We start from the raw sequence: 18,091 nt of genomic DNA, 5'->3' as shown, positions 1-18,091 counted from the left end.
TGAATGGATTACCTAAAAATAGCCATTCTTTACAAGTTTTATAGAATAGCTGGCAGTGGAATTCGAGACATTCAGTAGAAAACTTGTTGGGTGTATGAAAAGAGATTCTGAGTTGGAATAACAGTTGATTAAACTAGTTTTATCAATAAAGTTCAAATTCTTATATTCACATTACTAAACTTGGTAGAGATATAATGTGAAAGCTAAAAATGACTTCATTACTATTGATACAACAGTAAATGAAAAGGAGTTCAACTATATAACTGACTGACAAATGAATCAACTCTAAGACATATCCTAATTATGAAAACATGATCTGTTTTATATATATACAAAACAATGTGATGATGAATTTACTACAATTTTTTTACTGACAAAAAACTTTAAAACATAAAAACCATTAATTGTCGAAACATATCATATGTTCAATAAAATACAATAACCATTATGAAATACATTACACAATCAGATAGTATCCTATTTAAAAATTGATCCTTTTAAATAATAAATAGTTTTAAAAAGAAAATAAAAAGAAACAAACAAATAATGAACTCAAAATCAACATGAAAATAAATAGAACAAGAGAAATTAGCCCCTTCCCCCCCCCCAAAAAAAGAAAGTAACATTTAACATATTAAATATTGTCTGAAACTTGTGAATTCGACATCATAGGATATTGATACATTCGTGAATAGATAGTATTTGTAATTGGATTTATAATTTGTCCAATAAAATTTTCCACTGTAGACTCAAAACATCTGTAATAAAATATATAAAAAAATAGCGATACAATTATTTATCGACTGAGATGGTTGGGCCACGTGTTACGTATGCCTAAACATCAATTACCATAACGCGCAATGCTGACTAGTGTTGAGGATGGTTGGAAGTAAGTTAGGGGCAGCCAAATCAAAACGTAGCCCCCAAATGCCCTGGTATGGCCGACAGTGGGGTGGGCCCTACCTCTCGAAATTCTCTCACGCGTATACAACCTCTGCCAGGGAAGTCCTACTCACTGTCTTCTCGTGGCGGGGGTGTTTACGAAATTGAGAGGACGAAAAGCGAATATCTGGCGTTTTAACCGGATTCCAAATCTATGGTGCACATGGGCTCCAGTATCCTGCGGGATAAAATGGCGTATGAACCAATCGTTGGTCACCGGCTACCATGGGACTGCATCTCCACACGATGCCCCACTGCCTTGTGGATCAGACCTTCAGGTCAAAGGCTCGGGGAGTGGCCCCCTAAGAAAACCACCTGCTTCGGTCTGAGCACTCGGGCAGTATCACAGCCCTCACAAAAATCGAATGATTTATGTGGCGCATATCTACTTGGTGCCTCCTTGTACCAATGTTTATGTGTTTAAATAAATAAATCAAAACGTGGCACCAGTCCTTGAAGTCACTAACTTATAGTCTGAGCCATGTTGGTAGATGCAAACTACTTGGTTGTGGTCTGTGTGACTATCGTAACCAATGGTTGGAGACTGTGGGTGACATGGTTCAGAATCGATCACAATGGCGTCGGTGTATACACTCCCTGTCTTCCCTTGAACTAAGAGATTAAAATCGCTTCATACCTTTCTTTCTATGAACTAATTCTTTCTTCCTGTACTATATCCTTATTGCAATCTTTCTTTTATATATTACCACCTCTGAATTAACTACTTCTATGAATCCGGTGTTCATCTTGTTGTGCTAATGAGGTATTGCAACTTAAACCGATGCATATATGTGCCTGGTCCTACGTTGTAGCTGACTGACTGACACAATTATTCAATGAAGAAAGTATGAGTGAGTGAGTAGTAAATGTACACTAAGTGTGAAGATATTCAGAAAACCTGATTGATACATAGATAGGTTGAAAACTTGTCACATTAATCTTTTTTTTAATAAAAAAAACACCATAATACAAGCAGTAAACATGTAACAAATTCATCAAATATTCTTACTTCAAATTATTTGGGTGAATACCATGTTTAATCTCTTTGAGAATGTCGTCAATACACGCTGGGATTTGATTCATGTACCGATGATCAGATAAATTCTATATTTTATTTTTATGATGAATAGTCTTTATATTCATTAAAATTTTAACTTACACTTAAATGTATGAGAATAGAAATAAGCTTAGCAACAAGATCCAATTTGTCTTCATTAATTAATTTGTATGTCTGAAAAGAAATTTTTATGGTTCAATGAACAAAATGAAAATTTACTTTAGCTTTTTATCGCAAGGTGAATTACTGTTAATGTTGGTTAAAAAGTATAAAATAGCTTAATTGAAGCACTCCAGCTTATCGAATGCAATTTTAAAAAAAGGTGATGTGATCTCCTTCCTGGGAAGATCTGGATAAAATCCAGAGTCTACTCAAAAACTTGAGTAATAATGTAGGTATGTTCAAGACGTGTTTTTTTGCATTAAATGCAAAATGCTCCTTTGTGAATGGTCTGCATCAACGCCTAGATTGATTGTAAGGTACGGAGTATGTAGATATTATCCTGGATCATTTGGTATATTGAATGATATATTGAGATTAGACCTGATCTTCTGTCACCGAAGACAATAATGATGAACATAAATTCGTAGAGGATTTGAACGAATTGAACTTTACTTTCTGATCTTGAATACTAGACACAAACTACTATGTTATCAAATAAGTAATTACATATATATATAAAATGTAAAGCTCAAAAATATGATTTTAAGTTAGCTGTCATGATAGCGTACGTAGAGGAAGTATCATTGTAGTAACATTTAATGTTAACTACCAGATCTGTCTTTCAAACTAACATTCAACTGGGCTTCCAAACATGACATCCAACGAATAAAGGATATAAATCGACTATTTCCTTTGAGACATAACAGCAAAAAGATTGGTTCAGCATAACATTTGAATCCCTAGTTGGGAATTGGATTAAGATCGTTTCTCTGATTGATTAGGTTATCGAAATGAACGTGTGTGAAGTTTTGAATTTGTGCTGTTAGAGGTATGAAGGCAGTTATCACTTCCAGTTGCCCACACCGTCGGAGGGTTCCTCTGGAGGCACCAGAGAAAGAAATTGGGTCAGGGGTGGTTTTAGTGACCTGAGAGTGTGACCGCGGTGCCTAAGGGACAACTGCTTGAGGTCGGTAACACACGACCTTTATGTGAGCATCAGAATACGGTTTTGGAGATTTTCAACTTATTGATCGAGATCATGAACCGATTTCAGTTAGGCCACCATAGAAAACCTGGAAGCACTGGACGATCGCTTCGTCTTATTGTGGGACTCTACAGCAGTGTGCACCCACGAACCCGCTCGCCGGATTCGAAACCAGGGCCTTCGGTCTCGAGCGCGAACGCTCAACCTACTAGACCACTGAGCCGGCATCCAACAGTGTTAGTGTCTAACCTCGACCAATCCACGAAATTACGCGACCATCTCCCATTGTACTGAGGTAGATACCTGTTTCTACCCGACACGGAATAGCTCCACTAGTCACGGCTTCTCATTAGAACTCCGAGAATTCCTTCACAAAGCTAGTCACTAGTGAGTACATGGTATTTTCCGTGTTAACAACATACTTATTGGAACTTTTTCACCGGAGACGTAAATGCGAGAGATAAGGTGAGGTGCGCATTTTTGCGGTCAACCTTTTTTAACCCCACCCTTCCTTATGGGAAGGCAGCATCGCTATCATGCTCGTTGCCAAGGAACAACTTACTACCGTCACACCTCTGTACAGTCAGCAGTACGACCTCGGATTTACTACTTGTGATCTTACCACTCTTCAACCGATATGTCTGGTATGATAGGACCTCGAGGAACGATTATTCCAGTCAGTATAGCTCGATCGATTCATCACGATAGGCAAGCCCGACCACCACGTCAAGGTAGCAGCAACGGTCGGGTGGTTTACTTCGCACAATTTTATCCCCATAGATAGGGCTTTCAGATCTAAAGCTGAGTAGAATATTTAAAAAATGACAGAACACACTTTTTCAGGATTATTTAGAAATGTATACTACGTTTCTGAAGCTTTCAGGCTTTTAATAAGATTTGAATGCAAGGTTTGGGCACATATATCGGTAATTGCGACGAAACACATTTGAAGTCCAAAGATTAGTCGGTAACATATCATCCGATACATGAAACCTTTGTGATATATTGTAGTGACTTAGCTTCGTTAATCAATCACCTTGATAACCGTTAGTACATAAATCCCAAGTGTTCGAATTCAGAATGCAATAAGAGGCGGCGACTATAGTTTATTAGCGGATAGCACAGATAACAATGTTATAAGCACATCGAGCGAATTTGGAGCAGAAAGGCTAATGTTTGTGTGTTAGCGAATACAGAGGCGAGTTTATAGTCAAATCGAATCAAGGCACATCTAGGCAAGCCAAAGGCTATTAATAGGATTCGAGCATATATATACATGGGAAAGAGAATGATTCATCGAGAAATATCCGTGACGTGTGAACAGATAGAATCAACAATTTTGTGTCGCTTGAGTGATTAAGAGTTTGGATCGATATGATTTTGACAGTACTTTTCAGTAACAATTTTTAGTGTTTTTAATGCTATCCTTTTGCAAGTTAATTTTTGCATTAACTTCAATAGTTTTTACAGAATAACGTATAAACCCACTAGATTGCTTTTACTGTCAAAAATCACCTTTTCAACTCCATTTTGACATTACTATAGGTAAGCCTAATTATTATGTCAAGGTAGCAGATACGTTCGGGACAGTCAGTAAAATTTACACATATTTAATTCGAAAACTTAGCTAATCAGACAAACGATTTTAACCCAGTTTTCGACCAAGAAGTTCAACGTTTTCCTAAACCAGTCCTTCTTTTTTTTTATGTATTTAGACTTTCAGATTACTTATTTTCTTTCTAACAATTTCAAAAACATATTACTTGTAATTCTTTCATCCGATTAACTATTTCTTGAGCTTCATCATCACAGCGACGTCTCCAGTCGATAACGGAATTTAATTCTACCATGTTATGTTCTTGTGCCATCTATAGGAAAATAAAATGCAGAAAGACGATTGTACAGTGCACTGCAATAAGTCCGAAACGAAGAAGATATGGAAAATAGAGACTAAACAACAGACAGAAGAAACATCGCATCGGTGGACATAACGGTTACATCATGAAAATTGTAGCTGTGCAAGGTGGATGTCTGTTGGTAAAACTTAGGATAAGTGACTTAAAAACAATGTAATTGTTGGGTGAATCGTACAATACGAGTTTACGAACAAATAGTTCGTTAAACCTATCGGGAAACCAGCCACATTATTTGTATAGTCGAAGTTTGCATTCAAACCATTATTTTCAGGAAGAAATTGACTCGTATTAGTGAAATTAGATAGGACAAACGAAGTAGTTCCTAATATCTGGAGTGAAACGTTCATTAATATCAATAAATTAAAGTGTGTTTTATTTATCTGAACATATTGTATTGAGGATTAAATAGGGTTTGACAGACTTAAAAGATTTGAGGAGTAACACCTGTCGACTGTAAAAGAATCTAGGAGTAACTAGGAACATTTAAAAACCTAAAAACAGGAAATGTTGATCATGGTTAGTATTTGGTTATCGAGTACATTTTTCTGATTTATTATTCTACTTGTTAAACTTCTAAAGACGAAAACATATGGCAAATGAAGTGATTAATTAACCTCATGGCAACAATGAGAAAAGGGCTGAGTAAAACAACCACATACATTACAGAAACCAAATTATGGATGGAGGACGCGAGATTACTGTTATTATTATCTCACTACCAGGTACAGATTCGTGAAGGTGATGTCAAGCGACGCATCAAATGTGGGGGCTGATGATATTACCTGGTTGCCTAAACCGAAATAGGTGGGGTGGATTTCGAATCTGTGACGTAATGGTTGAAAGTCGGACACCTTAACCAATGAGCCAACCGCTCCACAAAGGAAGTCAGAGACCGCTGATATTGTTTTAAAATTATGGAAAAACGACGTGAAATATAGTTTGAATAAATGTAAAACAAATACAGCACCAAAGATTTTTCATAATCCTAACATGATGAAATTATATATAGTAGCCCATTCGACTGTGTTTTAAAATGTGAGAATTCAAAAGAGAAAAACGACAAAGAAGCTAATATACATATGTGTTAGTTTAATTTGTCACATCGATTAAAAACCATAAAACAAGAAGAATTAATAAAGTGTAGGGAAAAAACAATGCAAATAAGCGTTAATGAATAATACATTTACAAAGTTTCAAAATTGTAACGATTAAAAAGTATCAGAAAGTAATATGGAAAGCGGAAAGGGTGGCCTAGAGATTATACTACTCAGCATTTAACCGGCTGGTTCCAGGTTCAGATGTCGTTAAGAACATGAACCTATACTTGGTGTATGGATTACTACATTAACATGGAAAATGGTGAATTCGAAATCACCAGATTTGTATTTGGAGAACGATGAAATAATATATTTCCTAGTACACATGAGTAAAACAAATCGGAATCTTCATATTTCTTATCAGACAGTTGACCAGCTCGCGAATCAATCGAAGTTAAACGTGTGAAACATTGGATGCTGACTTTGTGGACAAAAAGACAAGCAGACACCGCGCAACCTGAAGGTGTTAGGTTCAATTTCCAGTGACTCCATAAGTGCACACTACTGAGGAGTACAATGCTAGGAAAAAATCTGTCCATTGACTTCTGATTCTCAATGCTTGTCTCAATAAAGTCAGTCCGTGATGTAGACTATAAAACTGGACAGTCGTTAAAAAAATCCCAGCTTTTGCTGAATACATTAGGTCGTTGTAGAGAATCAATAACATCAATCAGTTTTATACTTTACAGTTTCAAAATTATTATTTAGATCAGTTTCTGATAAAGTAAAAATCTATTTGCACAATTTACTGTTTTTCACGACGGACGATATATCTGAAATTCTTAATGTTACCCATATATTTAAGAATATACAATGGATAGTTGATTTCAAAATTAAATAGTTTACAATTAACCATGTTTTTTGCCAAGCAATAATTCCAAAATTTAACGAAAACATGTTTAGCTGAAAATTTAAATCATACAAGTCATTTTATTTTAATGTCATATTTGTATTTTAAAGAAGTGAACTTACAGTTGACACGTATAGAAGTACTTGATTCATATAATGTTTTAATTCTCGATTAATTTTATCTATATTTAATATGAGTTTTGCATAAGTATGTTGAAATTGTACAGTGATGTTATTCTGGTTTTCTGAAAGCTTTGAGGATGAACAATAATTGCAGATTACTAACTTCAGATAAACAAAATTACCTTTATTTCAGCAGTATCATTTAATTGTTTTAATGTTTCAATTGATGAACGTTTTCTCTCTAAAATCTTGTGAAGTTTAATCTTTTAAAAATAAGCATAAAATATAAATGAAGGTATTAGGGATAAGTAAAAGCTTCATAACATCACTGAAAAATTTAACTGTCTCTAGGTTTTAAACGTGTTTTAATTTGTGATTTAAGAACGCGGCTTTTTCAAAGGTGTAAAGCAAACCTTCATATCTTATGTAAAAGTACTTCGTATAACACAGAGAATTTCTGAAGTGACAATGGAAGCATCATACCTATGAATGCAAAGGTCTTCCCCTCAAATGATGGATATACAAATGAAGTATATCACATGCTGTACATGGAAGCAAAAACAATAAACAGTTCAGACCTATTGAGGGCTTTGAGGGAAGATACATGTGTTCATATTTTGTATTTAAATAGCATATATTCAAGAGTGAATCACTAAATGAAGAAGTTAAGTTATCTAATTGTTGTGAACCAGTGCTGAGTGCAGTTGGCTGAAACAGATCGGAAAATGGATAACGGTTACCAAATCAAACTACGCAACTGTTAGCTGCATATCGATTAGATAAAAGCATGTTCCATGCAGGATTATGTTGGGGCACGCTGGTTGGCCATTTCCTAACCTACCAGTTAGAGGATACTTGGAGAATACTCTAAAATCTTCTTACGTAAAAATTATAAATATACTAACATTTCTCTTATTGTGATTCCCATTTACATCCACCCTTGTTATTTGGAATATAATTACGTTTCTATTCAACAGTGTCTCAATTTGGAGACTTGTCGAGTGAGTCAGTGTCCAAAGTTACTAAGCAATAAGAGTAGCTGGGACTTAATAAGAGAACTCATAACAGTACCTGATCATGAAATCACTAATAGTCTATTCTATTTAGAAAAAACAGTTCTTACTTGGAGATTCTTAGTGATAGAGCTCAAGAGAAATGACAATGATAGAGATTAATTCAGTCTATATCTTCCCTTAAACCTAAACACTTATCACACGATTTATTTTGCTTTAATCTTTTCACTCATTTTATATTTGTTTTTCTTGTTCTCTACTACCATACTGAAGCAAATTGACTCGATGTACTGATGCCCAAGGCTCAATTTCGCCTTGTTATCACCTATCCACCTTTACATTTTTAAATCATTATCCCGGACAGAATGAGACGCACACTATGCATTCCACTGATATCCACAATCTAAAATTACAATAAAAACCAGTAACTGTGGGTAATATTGAGGAAACCAATCAGGGTCCATATATCCAATAGAGACACGGAAATTCAGTCCTGAATATCGACAAGGGGAAAACACAAACCCTTATGAATGATATCTCATTTTATATACCTTTTCTGTGCATCATTTCGGTTGATTTAACCCTTCAATCATTTCCTACTGTCATATCGTCACTAGAATTTCTGTATTTTACCTTGTAAATTTATAGAACAATCAAATTGCTATGAGAGTTTTCTAAAATTAAACCAAGTAAAGGAGTATAAATTAATGAGCTAAAATTACTCCATAGTATTACGTACACTGATTTCTTTCCAACTGATCCCTAGTTCTAAACATTTATTGAAAAAGAATTCTAATATTTACGAAAATTTTATCGATACTTCAAACAGTTACCGAGAACGAAGTACAACTCAAAACCTAGCCACATATTGCTATTACATTTAACAATGACTAGATTATCGAGTTTATTATTTCTTCACAAACAAAAAAGGAGATGACTCAATAATGAAGTTAACAGCTCGACAAAAGCGATTATAAGGTACAAAAAAGAACAAGCATATACTTAACAAATAACTTACAATATTAATAAGAAATCTATTGTAAGACTGATAGTCGGTTTTCTGGGAAGATGTTTGTTCTGAACACGGTGATGTTATTACAGAAGGATTATCGAATTTAGGTTTTGGGATTAAAAGATCTCCTGATGAAACTTGTGAATTATTCATCTGTATATGATTTGCACCACATACACTTTCACTTAATAAAGGTCCACAAGTAGGTGATGATTCTAATGAATTATTAGACTTGTTTGGAGATTTACTTACGAACAACACAATGTAAACGATTACTAGATGATTCGACCGTTTTATTCATGGTATTTATGAAGTTAGTATTAAATTCAGACGAAAAAACAGTGACATCACTGTTTATTATATTTTCTTTAAAATAACTGCGAATCTCTGAAAGTGTTACAGAAGGTGGTAACGACTGATTTGGTAAAGGAAAAACATTTTCTTCTGGAACAATTTGACAGCCGTAATATCTGGAAGATTTCATTTCCATGTAATCATTTGAAATAATTAACTCATCAACCCAAACAGCATAATGTCCATCACCTGGACACGAATTTTGTATCAGTCCAAGATATAAACCCTGCATGGGAGTGTGAAGACTAAATGGACTTAAATCAAATGACATGTACTCACCAAACACATACTCTAATACCAACTGGTAATCGAAGGGGAATTCGAATTGCCGGTGGCAAGCATAATAAAAGATTATCTAAATGTTCTGACGCCATTGGACCAAGAGAACTTGTTAAAATGATGTGCTGTATGTATTGTATATTTTTACGTTTTACTTGCACAGAGTGCCGTTCTTCAGAGAGGAACGTGGCACTGAAACGACGTGGTCTCCCTATGATCCGTCGAATAGTTGACCAATGAACTCGACTTAACATTCGAGACTTTAAGGTAGGAAAGTATTCCCGCAATATCAGCTGAAAGTCATTAACCCTTAGAAATATTTCCCTGAGGAAAATATATGGTGATATAAAAACCACATACTTGTCTATGCTCGAATACAACCACTCATGCTTCAACCATTCACAAAACTTAGGGGTGGTGAACATGTTGCAACATATTTTTTGAAGCTCTTTGGGATCTGATAAGCTAGTCGTATAGCATATTATGAATTACATGAGTTCAGAATATAACTCGTATCTGTGCATTGATCGATAGGATTGAAAGACTGAAACTGACTATTAACGAGCTCAGAGCTTTGGGTTTGTATTTCACAGTTGTGTGTGCCGTAGCCAACACCTGCTGAGTTTCTTATACTCATAGTCTTGACGAAAATCTAAAAATGAGAAAACTGACATTAATTTATAGCACTTTATAAGTCTGAAACATTAGTGACCTCATTTTCAGGCACATTGAATTGGTTGGGAAGCTATTACCCCATGATTTGACACTGATAAGGAGCAGTTGTACTATTTAGCCGATCCGGTTCGTAAATATTTCAGTTGGATTCTACAGCCAATGTGACTTAATAATGCTTTATAATTAAGGTCAGTAATGGCTATAGTGTATTTCCTTTTTATAAGAAACACAACATAATGTAGAAACTGGCACAAAATTGGATCAGTTCAGACAGCCACATTTTAGAATAACAAAGATCTTTGGCATTTTAAGTACAATACCCAGATAGTTTACATAAACAAGATGTCAGTCAGTCAGCTACAACGTAGGAGCAGGCACATATGTGCATCGGTCCAGGTTGCCATACCGCATCAGCACACAAGATGAACACCGGATTCATAGCAGTGGTTAGGTCAAAGGTGGTAATATATAAGAGAAAGATTGCATATAGAAATATAGTACAAGAAGAAAGAATTGGTTCGTAAAAAGAAAGATATAAAGTGATTTTAATCTCTTAGTTTAAGGGAAGACAAAGAGTGTATACACCTACGCCATTATGATCGATTCTGAGCCATGTCACCAAGAGTCTCCAACCATTGGTTACGATTGTCACGCGGACCCCAACCAAGTAGTCTGCATCTACCAACATGGCTCAGACTAGAAGTTAGTGACTTCAAGCACTGATGCCACGTTTTGGTTTGGCCGCCCCTAACTTTCTCCCAACTATCTCCAATACCGGATAGCATTGCACGTCGTGGTAATCGGAGTTCGAGCATACGTAACACGTGGCCCAACCATCTCAGCCGATGAAGATTCATAACCTCATCAACTGATTTACCATCATTTCTTAATACCCTGTGTCTAACCTCACTATTACTTACCCGGTGATCCCAGCAGACGCCAGCAATATTTCTAAGACATCTGTGGTCAAATACTAGTAGCATACGAGTGTCTTCTACTCTTAATGTCCAGTTTCGCTGCCGTAAATTAAAACAGAACGAACTGCCGCGCAGTATACTCGTCCTTTTATTGATAGACGGATATCTCGCCTTCGCCAAAGGTGACGTAAGTTGGCAAAAGCCAAACGAGCTTTTCGAATCCGTGCTGAGATTTCGTCATACACCAACCCATTAGGGCTGATCAGACTTTCAAGATAAGTGAAGTTGTCAACGCGTTCGACTACTTCACTCCCTATCCTTAGTTCAGGTGTTGGCGCAGACCAGTCCTGAAGCAACAACTTGCATTTAGAGGGAGAGAAGCGCATTCCAAACATTCTGGCATTGTTGCTCAGTGCTACCAGAAGACTCTGCATTTTGTCAGCGTCTTCACCAAACAGGACTATGTCATCTGCGTATTCTAAGTCGATAAGTGGACCTCCTGGATGGAGATCAATACCCGAGAACTCAGTCGACGAGAAAGTTATTTCCATCAGTAGATCTATGATGAAGTTAAACAAAAATGGGGAAAGTGGACAGCCTTGACGGACACCACTTGAGGTTGCAAAAGTAGATGACAGTTCGCCATAAGCTCTGACTCGACTAGTAGTGTTCGAGTAAAGAGCCTTCACAAGGTTTATGTACTTCTGGGGTACGCCTTTCAATGACAGACACTGCCACAGAATCTCGCGATCTACAGAGTCAAATGCTGCTTTTAAGTCGAGAAAGACCACCATTGTCGGACGCCGATAAGTATCCCTGTGTTCTAGAGTCTGACGAATGGTGAATATGTGGTCGATGCAGCCACGACCAGGTCTGAAGCCAGCTTGGTTTTCTCGTGTTTGCAGTTCACGAGTCTTAGGCGTCTGATAATTATCGAGGCTAGTACTTTAGATATTATATTAGTTAAACTAATCCCTCTGTGGTTGTCACAGGATGATTTTGACTCTTTCTTATATATTGGGACGATAAATGATTGTGACCAGTTAGATGGGATAACGTCTAACTCCCAGATCTTAGCTAAAATATTAGTCAACCTAATTGCTAAAATTGGACCACCATCCTTAAAGACCTCTGGAGCCAGTCCATCTGCCCTTCCTCGTTTCAGATTAACTATAGCCTTTTGAACTTCAGCAAGAGTTGGGGGACCTACTTCAATGTTCCATTCACACTGTCTGGGAATGGAGGGTAGTTGTAGAGTAGCTGAAGGCCAGTTGAACTGTTCTCTGAAATGTTCCGCCCATCGTTCTAAACGTCTGGACTGGGAGCAGATGAGAGTATCGTCTTTTTCCGATATAATCTCACTTACACTTGACTTATTAATTCCAGTTTCTTTTGTTAGTCTGTAAAGCTGTCTTGTGTTCCCTATAGTCGCCGCCTTTTCCATCTCTTTTGCTTTCATTGCCCACCACTGCTCACGGTCGTTTCTTAGACTTTTTCTTAACCTAGATCTGATTTGTTGTCGCTCTTCATCATGTTCGGAACCTGATGGGACGAGTTTGCGAGAATCCATCAGTGTGATAGACTTTGAAGAATCCAATGGTTCTTTGTAACTCTGTGGTTTAAGTCGCTAACAGATGTCACTGCTGTTTCCACAGCTGCTTGTATGTCTTTCCAAGCAACATCTGAGTCAGCCTCGTTTTCAGAACTACCTAATTGTGAACTCAGTTGTTCTTGGAACCTATTTTTGGTTTTCTCGTTACTCAACTCAGTTCTAATGGGTCTTTTTAATGTGGCTTTTTTGCGTCCAGTGAGGCGCAAGCAGATGCGTGCTCGTATTAGGGCGTGGTCGGAGTCCAAGCAGGTACTCCAGAATGAGCGACAATCTTCTACCGACCCTCTCCAACGATGACTGATGGCAATATAGTCTATTTGAGTCCATCGTTGGTTTGGTGTAGGGGGACGCCACGTTAGACGATGTCTCTCCTTATGCTTAAAATTTGTGTTTACTAAAAATAAGCGATTGTCTGAGCACAGTTGCAGCAGACGGTCACCATTATCTGTTCGCTGTGCCGGAATGCTAAAATACCCACCTAAATGCCTTTCTGTTTGGTTTAAGCTACCTATCTGAGCATTAAAGTCACCCCCTACGAGTACCATGTCTGAGCGTTTAGCTTTCTGAAGAAGTTCAGAAAGCTTTCTGTAAAATTCATCTTTCACATCATCTGAGCTGCAGTCAGTGGGAGCGTAGGCAGAAACGACGAAAAGGCAGCGACGTGTGTCCCTAACCTTCCGAGTTCTTACGGAGCCGTTTAGCCGAACAGCACATAGACTGTTGACGGGGATCCACTCCAGCAGTGCTTGTTCCGCCCTCATGCTTAGTGCTATGCTTACACCTGCCAGTCCACGAGAACTGGCCATAGGGTCACCAGATACACGTAGAGTGTATCTCGTTGGCTCTCCGTTTTGCCGAGGTGAGGTCAAGTGAATGACCACACTGGAATCCTGTATGCGTGTTTCGAGACACAGCATACATCAATGGAAAGAGACTCTAGGGTTTTAGCCAAGGAAGCCTGCTGACCGATTTGACATAGGGTGCGTACGTTGAAGGCTCCAATGTGTAGTTTGGAGCGAGGTTTCAGTAGACCTGGAACAGAGTTTTGAGCACTAGAATCGTTGGCTATGGTGACACTTGAGGAGGAAGCCGAAAGAGGAAGTTTAGAGTTGAAAGTCGATGTGGGAGGAATAATAGGAATTGAAGAGGAAGGTTGATTATGAATACAATGGTCTTGGGTACTGTTAGAGGTATGAGGGCGGTTATCACTTCCCGGTTGCCCACACCGTGGAAGGGTTCTTCTGGAGGTACCTGAAAAGGAAATTGGATTAGAGGCGGTTTCAGTGACCTGAGAGCGTGACCGCAGTGCCCAAGGGACAACTGCTTGAGGCCGGTCGCGCACGGCCTTTTCGTGGGAGGTTTTTGACGTGTTAGCTCCGTTCTTCAAAAGGGCCTTACCGCCGGAGACGGAAATCCGTGAGGTAAGGTGAGGTGTGACATTTTTAGGGTCGACCTTTTCTAACCCCACCCCTCCTTGTGGGAAGGCAGCATCGCTATCATGCTGGTTGTCTGAAGGAAACACCTTACTGCTGTCACACCTCTGTACAGTCAGCAGTACGACTTCGCCTTCGGACCTTGGGTTTGTTGCTTTTAGTCTTACCACTCTTCAACCGACCTGTCTGACATGGTAGGACCTTGAGGAACGGTTGTTCCAGCCAGTATAGCTCGGTTGCTTCATCACGATAGGCAAGCCCGACCACCACGTCAAGGTAGCAACAGCGGTCAGGATAAACAAGATGAATAATTGGTGATAACTTAAACTGTTGTAAGCGGAGAGAACCACCGTTCAAGATCATCTAAAAAAGTCGAGTTGGCTCGAAGATTTAGATAAGAAATTTGTACATAGCTGCAGTATTGTCAACCTGCTAATTAAAACCCGATCTCTATGTGCAAAACTGCCATGTTTAGTTCTTGATCCTTCTATGGTCTTAGCACCCATCCCAATTTTACAAATCACGTGTTAATTATATTATTCTTCAACTTCTTTACCTTTCGGAAGTAGACATATGTCTTTAGGATCTTTTGCGGAAATTATTGTCCCCTACTACCTCCTAGAGAACCACATAACTTCGTGATAATTATTTATTGTTTTGACAAAAGATGCAACGCTAATTTTGCCCAATGCTTGACAATTTTAATCGACTCGAAGTGAAACCCATCTATGGATAACAACACTTATTAATCGAGTTCTTTCGGTAAACTTTGATCACTTTATTAAATTATACAACACTTCATTTTCATGGCTTTTTACAATCGATACTTAAGTTTGACTACCTTTGACAATTTTCTAACACTCTTTTACTTTACGCCATATCATACGCAAAAAACATTTGTGAATACGAATTTACAGCCTAAGACAATAGTTTTGCCGAAGATATTTCCTTTGTTGAAACAACATGCATTTCAATTAACCAGTAAACTTGTTTCGCGGTGACAATAATATATCTTGAGTCTACTTAATCATGTTAGCCATACACAATAGCACCGTGGAATTTCTAACTTGATGTGACAGATGCAACGTGTGTTTCAAAAATTGATATGCCTAGTGAAATAATGAGTTGTGTATATAAGGTACTCTCCCGCTGGTAAGTAATATCCAAATGAATACATCAGAATTTTTCGAAGAGTGTCAATTATTTTAAGTTAAAAAATCATAAAAAGATACCGTGACCCAAAGTAACGTACTAGAACCTAGGTCTAGAAAAACCTAGTCATCAAACACGATGACCTAGAATTTCACACTATATGAATTTACCTCATACGTCTTATCAGTAATATTCCGACCTGGCTAAACAAAATAGTTTTTGTTTTAGATAATAACTATATCGAATCAGTTGATTTGCTGTGAGCTTCCTCTTTAAAAAGTTTGAAAAGTACAGTTTTATCGTTTACATTTTAATTGAATTTATTTCAAATAAATTTTCTCTAAGAGTATCGTTTTTGTTTCCAAGGTAGTTTGTCTTGAGTACTTTTGAGTACTTTATTTCTGCTATATTAGTTGGCCCTTTTTGTTCTAGCAACTTACATTTTTCCACTTTCTTTTGGTCATCAATTTCTTTTGTCTCTGGATGTTATAGTATCTAGTTTCTTTATAAAAACCTCTGTTTGATGGTTGTACAATGCAAAAAAAGCAATCGCCATCACCTAGGCCGTCGACACCCCGTTGAAACCGGCATGCAGGGAGACTAGTGAAGAGGATGGTACCACGAAGTTTAAGCGGATCTAACGCCTGTGGCTTCAAAGTGGTTTTGTGAGGACTGTTGCGTATGGATTTGTCAGCAGTACTGCTCAAATGCAAAGAACTTGCTGACCGAGGCCACTTCAATGGTAAATGCTGCTAAAAAGCGTATTAGCAAAGAGTTTGGGACACATCGCTCTGTCGACACACAAACTGATGTGAAGCCACCTCAAATAGGCTCGGTAACAGCTCACACACCAATCAAAGGAAAAACGACTGACTTCAAAGAGGTTTATCTCAAATAAAAACTCAAGATAGGAATTTTTAATGTCCTCCGTCTTTCGAATGGTAGTCATCAGGAAACGCCCAAGAATCCCAATCGCAATGCTAGGTCTGCTTCTGGCAGGGAAAACAACTTGACTGCCCAAGTCATCGATGATCTTTCGGAATCCCACAGTCTGTTTGACTCGACTGAGGTTGCTACTCCCACGAAAGCTGATAAATAGGCACAGGTTGAGAACAAGAAACGATATAGCGCTATGAAAAGAAAGTCAAGTCCGCATAAAAGTAGCCGAGAAACTAAAGACTGATCACGGTGACAGGTCAGTTATCTTCCATAAAATCAAGGAGAGTGAAAGCTCGGAACCCAAAACTCGTTTTGAGCATGATATTGGGTTGATAAAACAGCTCCTAAATCAGCTAATGCCTAAGAATGTTGCCGGAGTCACCTTGCTATAGATGTATACACTAGGTAGCCAGACGAACTTGAGACAGAATCAGTCCAGGTCGCTCAAAGTAGTATTTAAGTCTCCCAATGAACGAGACTTACTTTTACAAAATGAACACAAACTAAAGAGTTGAGGAGTTTTTCCGTAAGGATTTGTCGCTGATCGTGTAAAAAGACGAGAAGCTGATAACGAACTAAAAGTTGGGTTAGATGCTAGCGAAAGGGACCTAAATATTGTAAATCTTTTGGTTGTGTGGCCTTGATAGAGATTAACGCTGAAGGTACTCTGGGTGCAGCCATTTAATTGATCATCAGACGGCTACACAAATGTTCGGAGCTTGCCCAACAAGCGATCGGGGCAAGGTGAACAGAGAGATTCTACCAAGCCGTATGTAGTTGCAGTCACAGAAACTTGACTGACGCAGTCTATAGACAGTATGGAACTTGATTTTGTAAGAGCCAATAGAATCCATAAGCGTTAAGGAAGAGTAGGTCTGATCATTAGTATTACTATCTTATTTACGATTACTGACAGTGTATCCCATGAGAGTGAGGCTTGTGAATTAGTTAGTTACCGCTCAAAATGCAAGGGATAATAGCTGCTGATTGGTTTGATCTACCGCTGTCCAAGCTGTGAAGTAAATGAGGTTTTGCTAGACAGTCTCAATACTTGGATGTAAAGTGATCGATGTCTAATTCTAAAGGACTTTATTGCACCCACGTAGACTGAAAAAATTTGGGAACTGAATTGTCAGAAAATTCCTTCGAGCAGGAACCAAATGATGCAGTTATCACATGTGCTCTAGTGCAACATGTGAAAGGAGCGACTGAGTACGACCCGGCCTCTGAATCATCCTTACTAGATCTTATATTGATCGATTATGAGGATGATGTCACAAACCTTGAATACAGTTCTAATCCTTGACTTCTATATAGATGTCAAAAACAAGCACGCGTCAGCCCAACCCAGATCTAACGTCTGGAAAGCAAATAAACAAGATATTATACTTTCAGCATCGTCAGTAGATTTGGTAATAGAACCAGGGTCTCCAAATGAGACGACTTGGGATATATTTCGAAACTTATACTTAAACGTTACTGCACCCATATCCCATGGACTACATCAAGGGGTTCAAGAAACTCCCCACCAATGTTCAGTAGGGAGGTTCGAACCGTAAAAGAATGTGAGTACT

At 38.0% G+C, this 18,091-nt stretch overlaps 1 protein-coding gene across 1 annotated transcript; it reads right to left on the bottom strand.

The window, feature by feature from the left end:
- Positions 1-513: 513 nt before the first annotated feature.
- Positions 514-15,766, bottom strand: LIN9_1 (Protein lin-9). Its single transcript, XM_051208079.1, has 12 exons — positions 15,679-15,766; positions 10,282-10,441; positions 10,150-10,246; positions 9,790-10,113; positions 9,409-9,755; positions 9,163-9,371; positions 7,314-7,394; positions 7,132-7,260; positions 4,910-5,014; positions 2,102-2,173; positions 1,952-2,046; positions 514-758 (listed from the first exon to the last, which is right to left on the bottom strand). Exons 2-12 carry the CDS (start codon positions 10,424-10,426, stop codon positions 635-637), a joined length of 1,728 nt encoding a protein of 575 aa, XP_051067352.1. The 5' UTR covers positions 10,427-10,441; positions 15,679-15,766; the 3' UTR covers positions 514-634.
- Positions 15,767-18,091: the final 2,325 nt, after the last annotated feature.

Source organism: Schistosoma haematobium, chromosome 2 (assembly GCF_000699445.3).
Source record: "Schistosoma haematobium chromosome 2, whole genome shotgun sequence".
Classification (NCBI taxonomy): domain Eukaryota; kingdom Metazoa; phylum Platyhelminthes; class Trematoda; order Strigeidida; family Schistosomatidae; genus Schistosoma; species Schistosoma haematobium.
The sequence above is the reverse complement of the archived record's forward strand: the minus strand, read 5'-3'. Positions and strand labels throughout refer to the sequence as shown.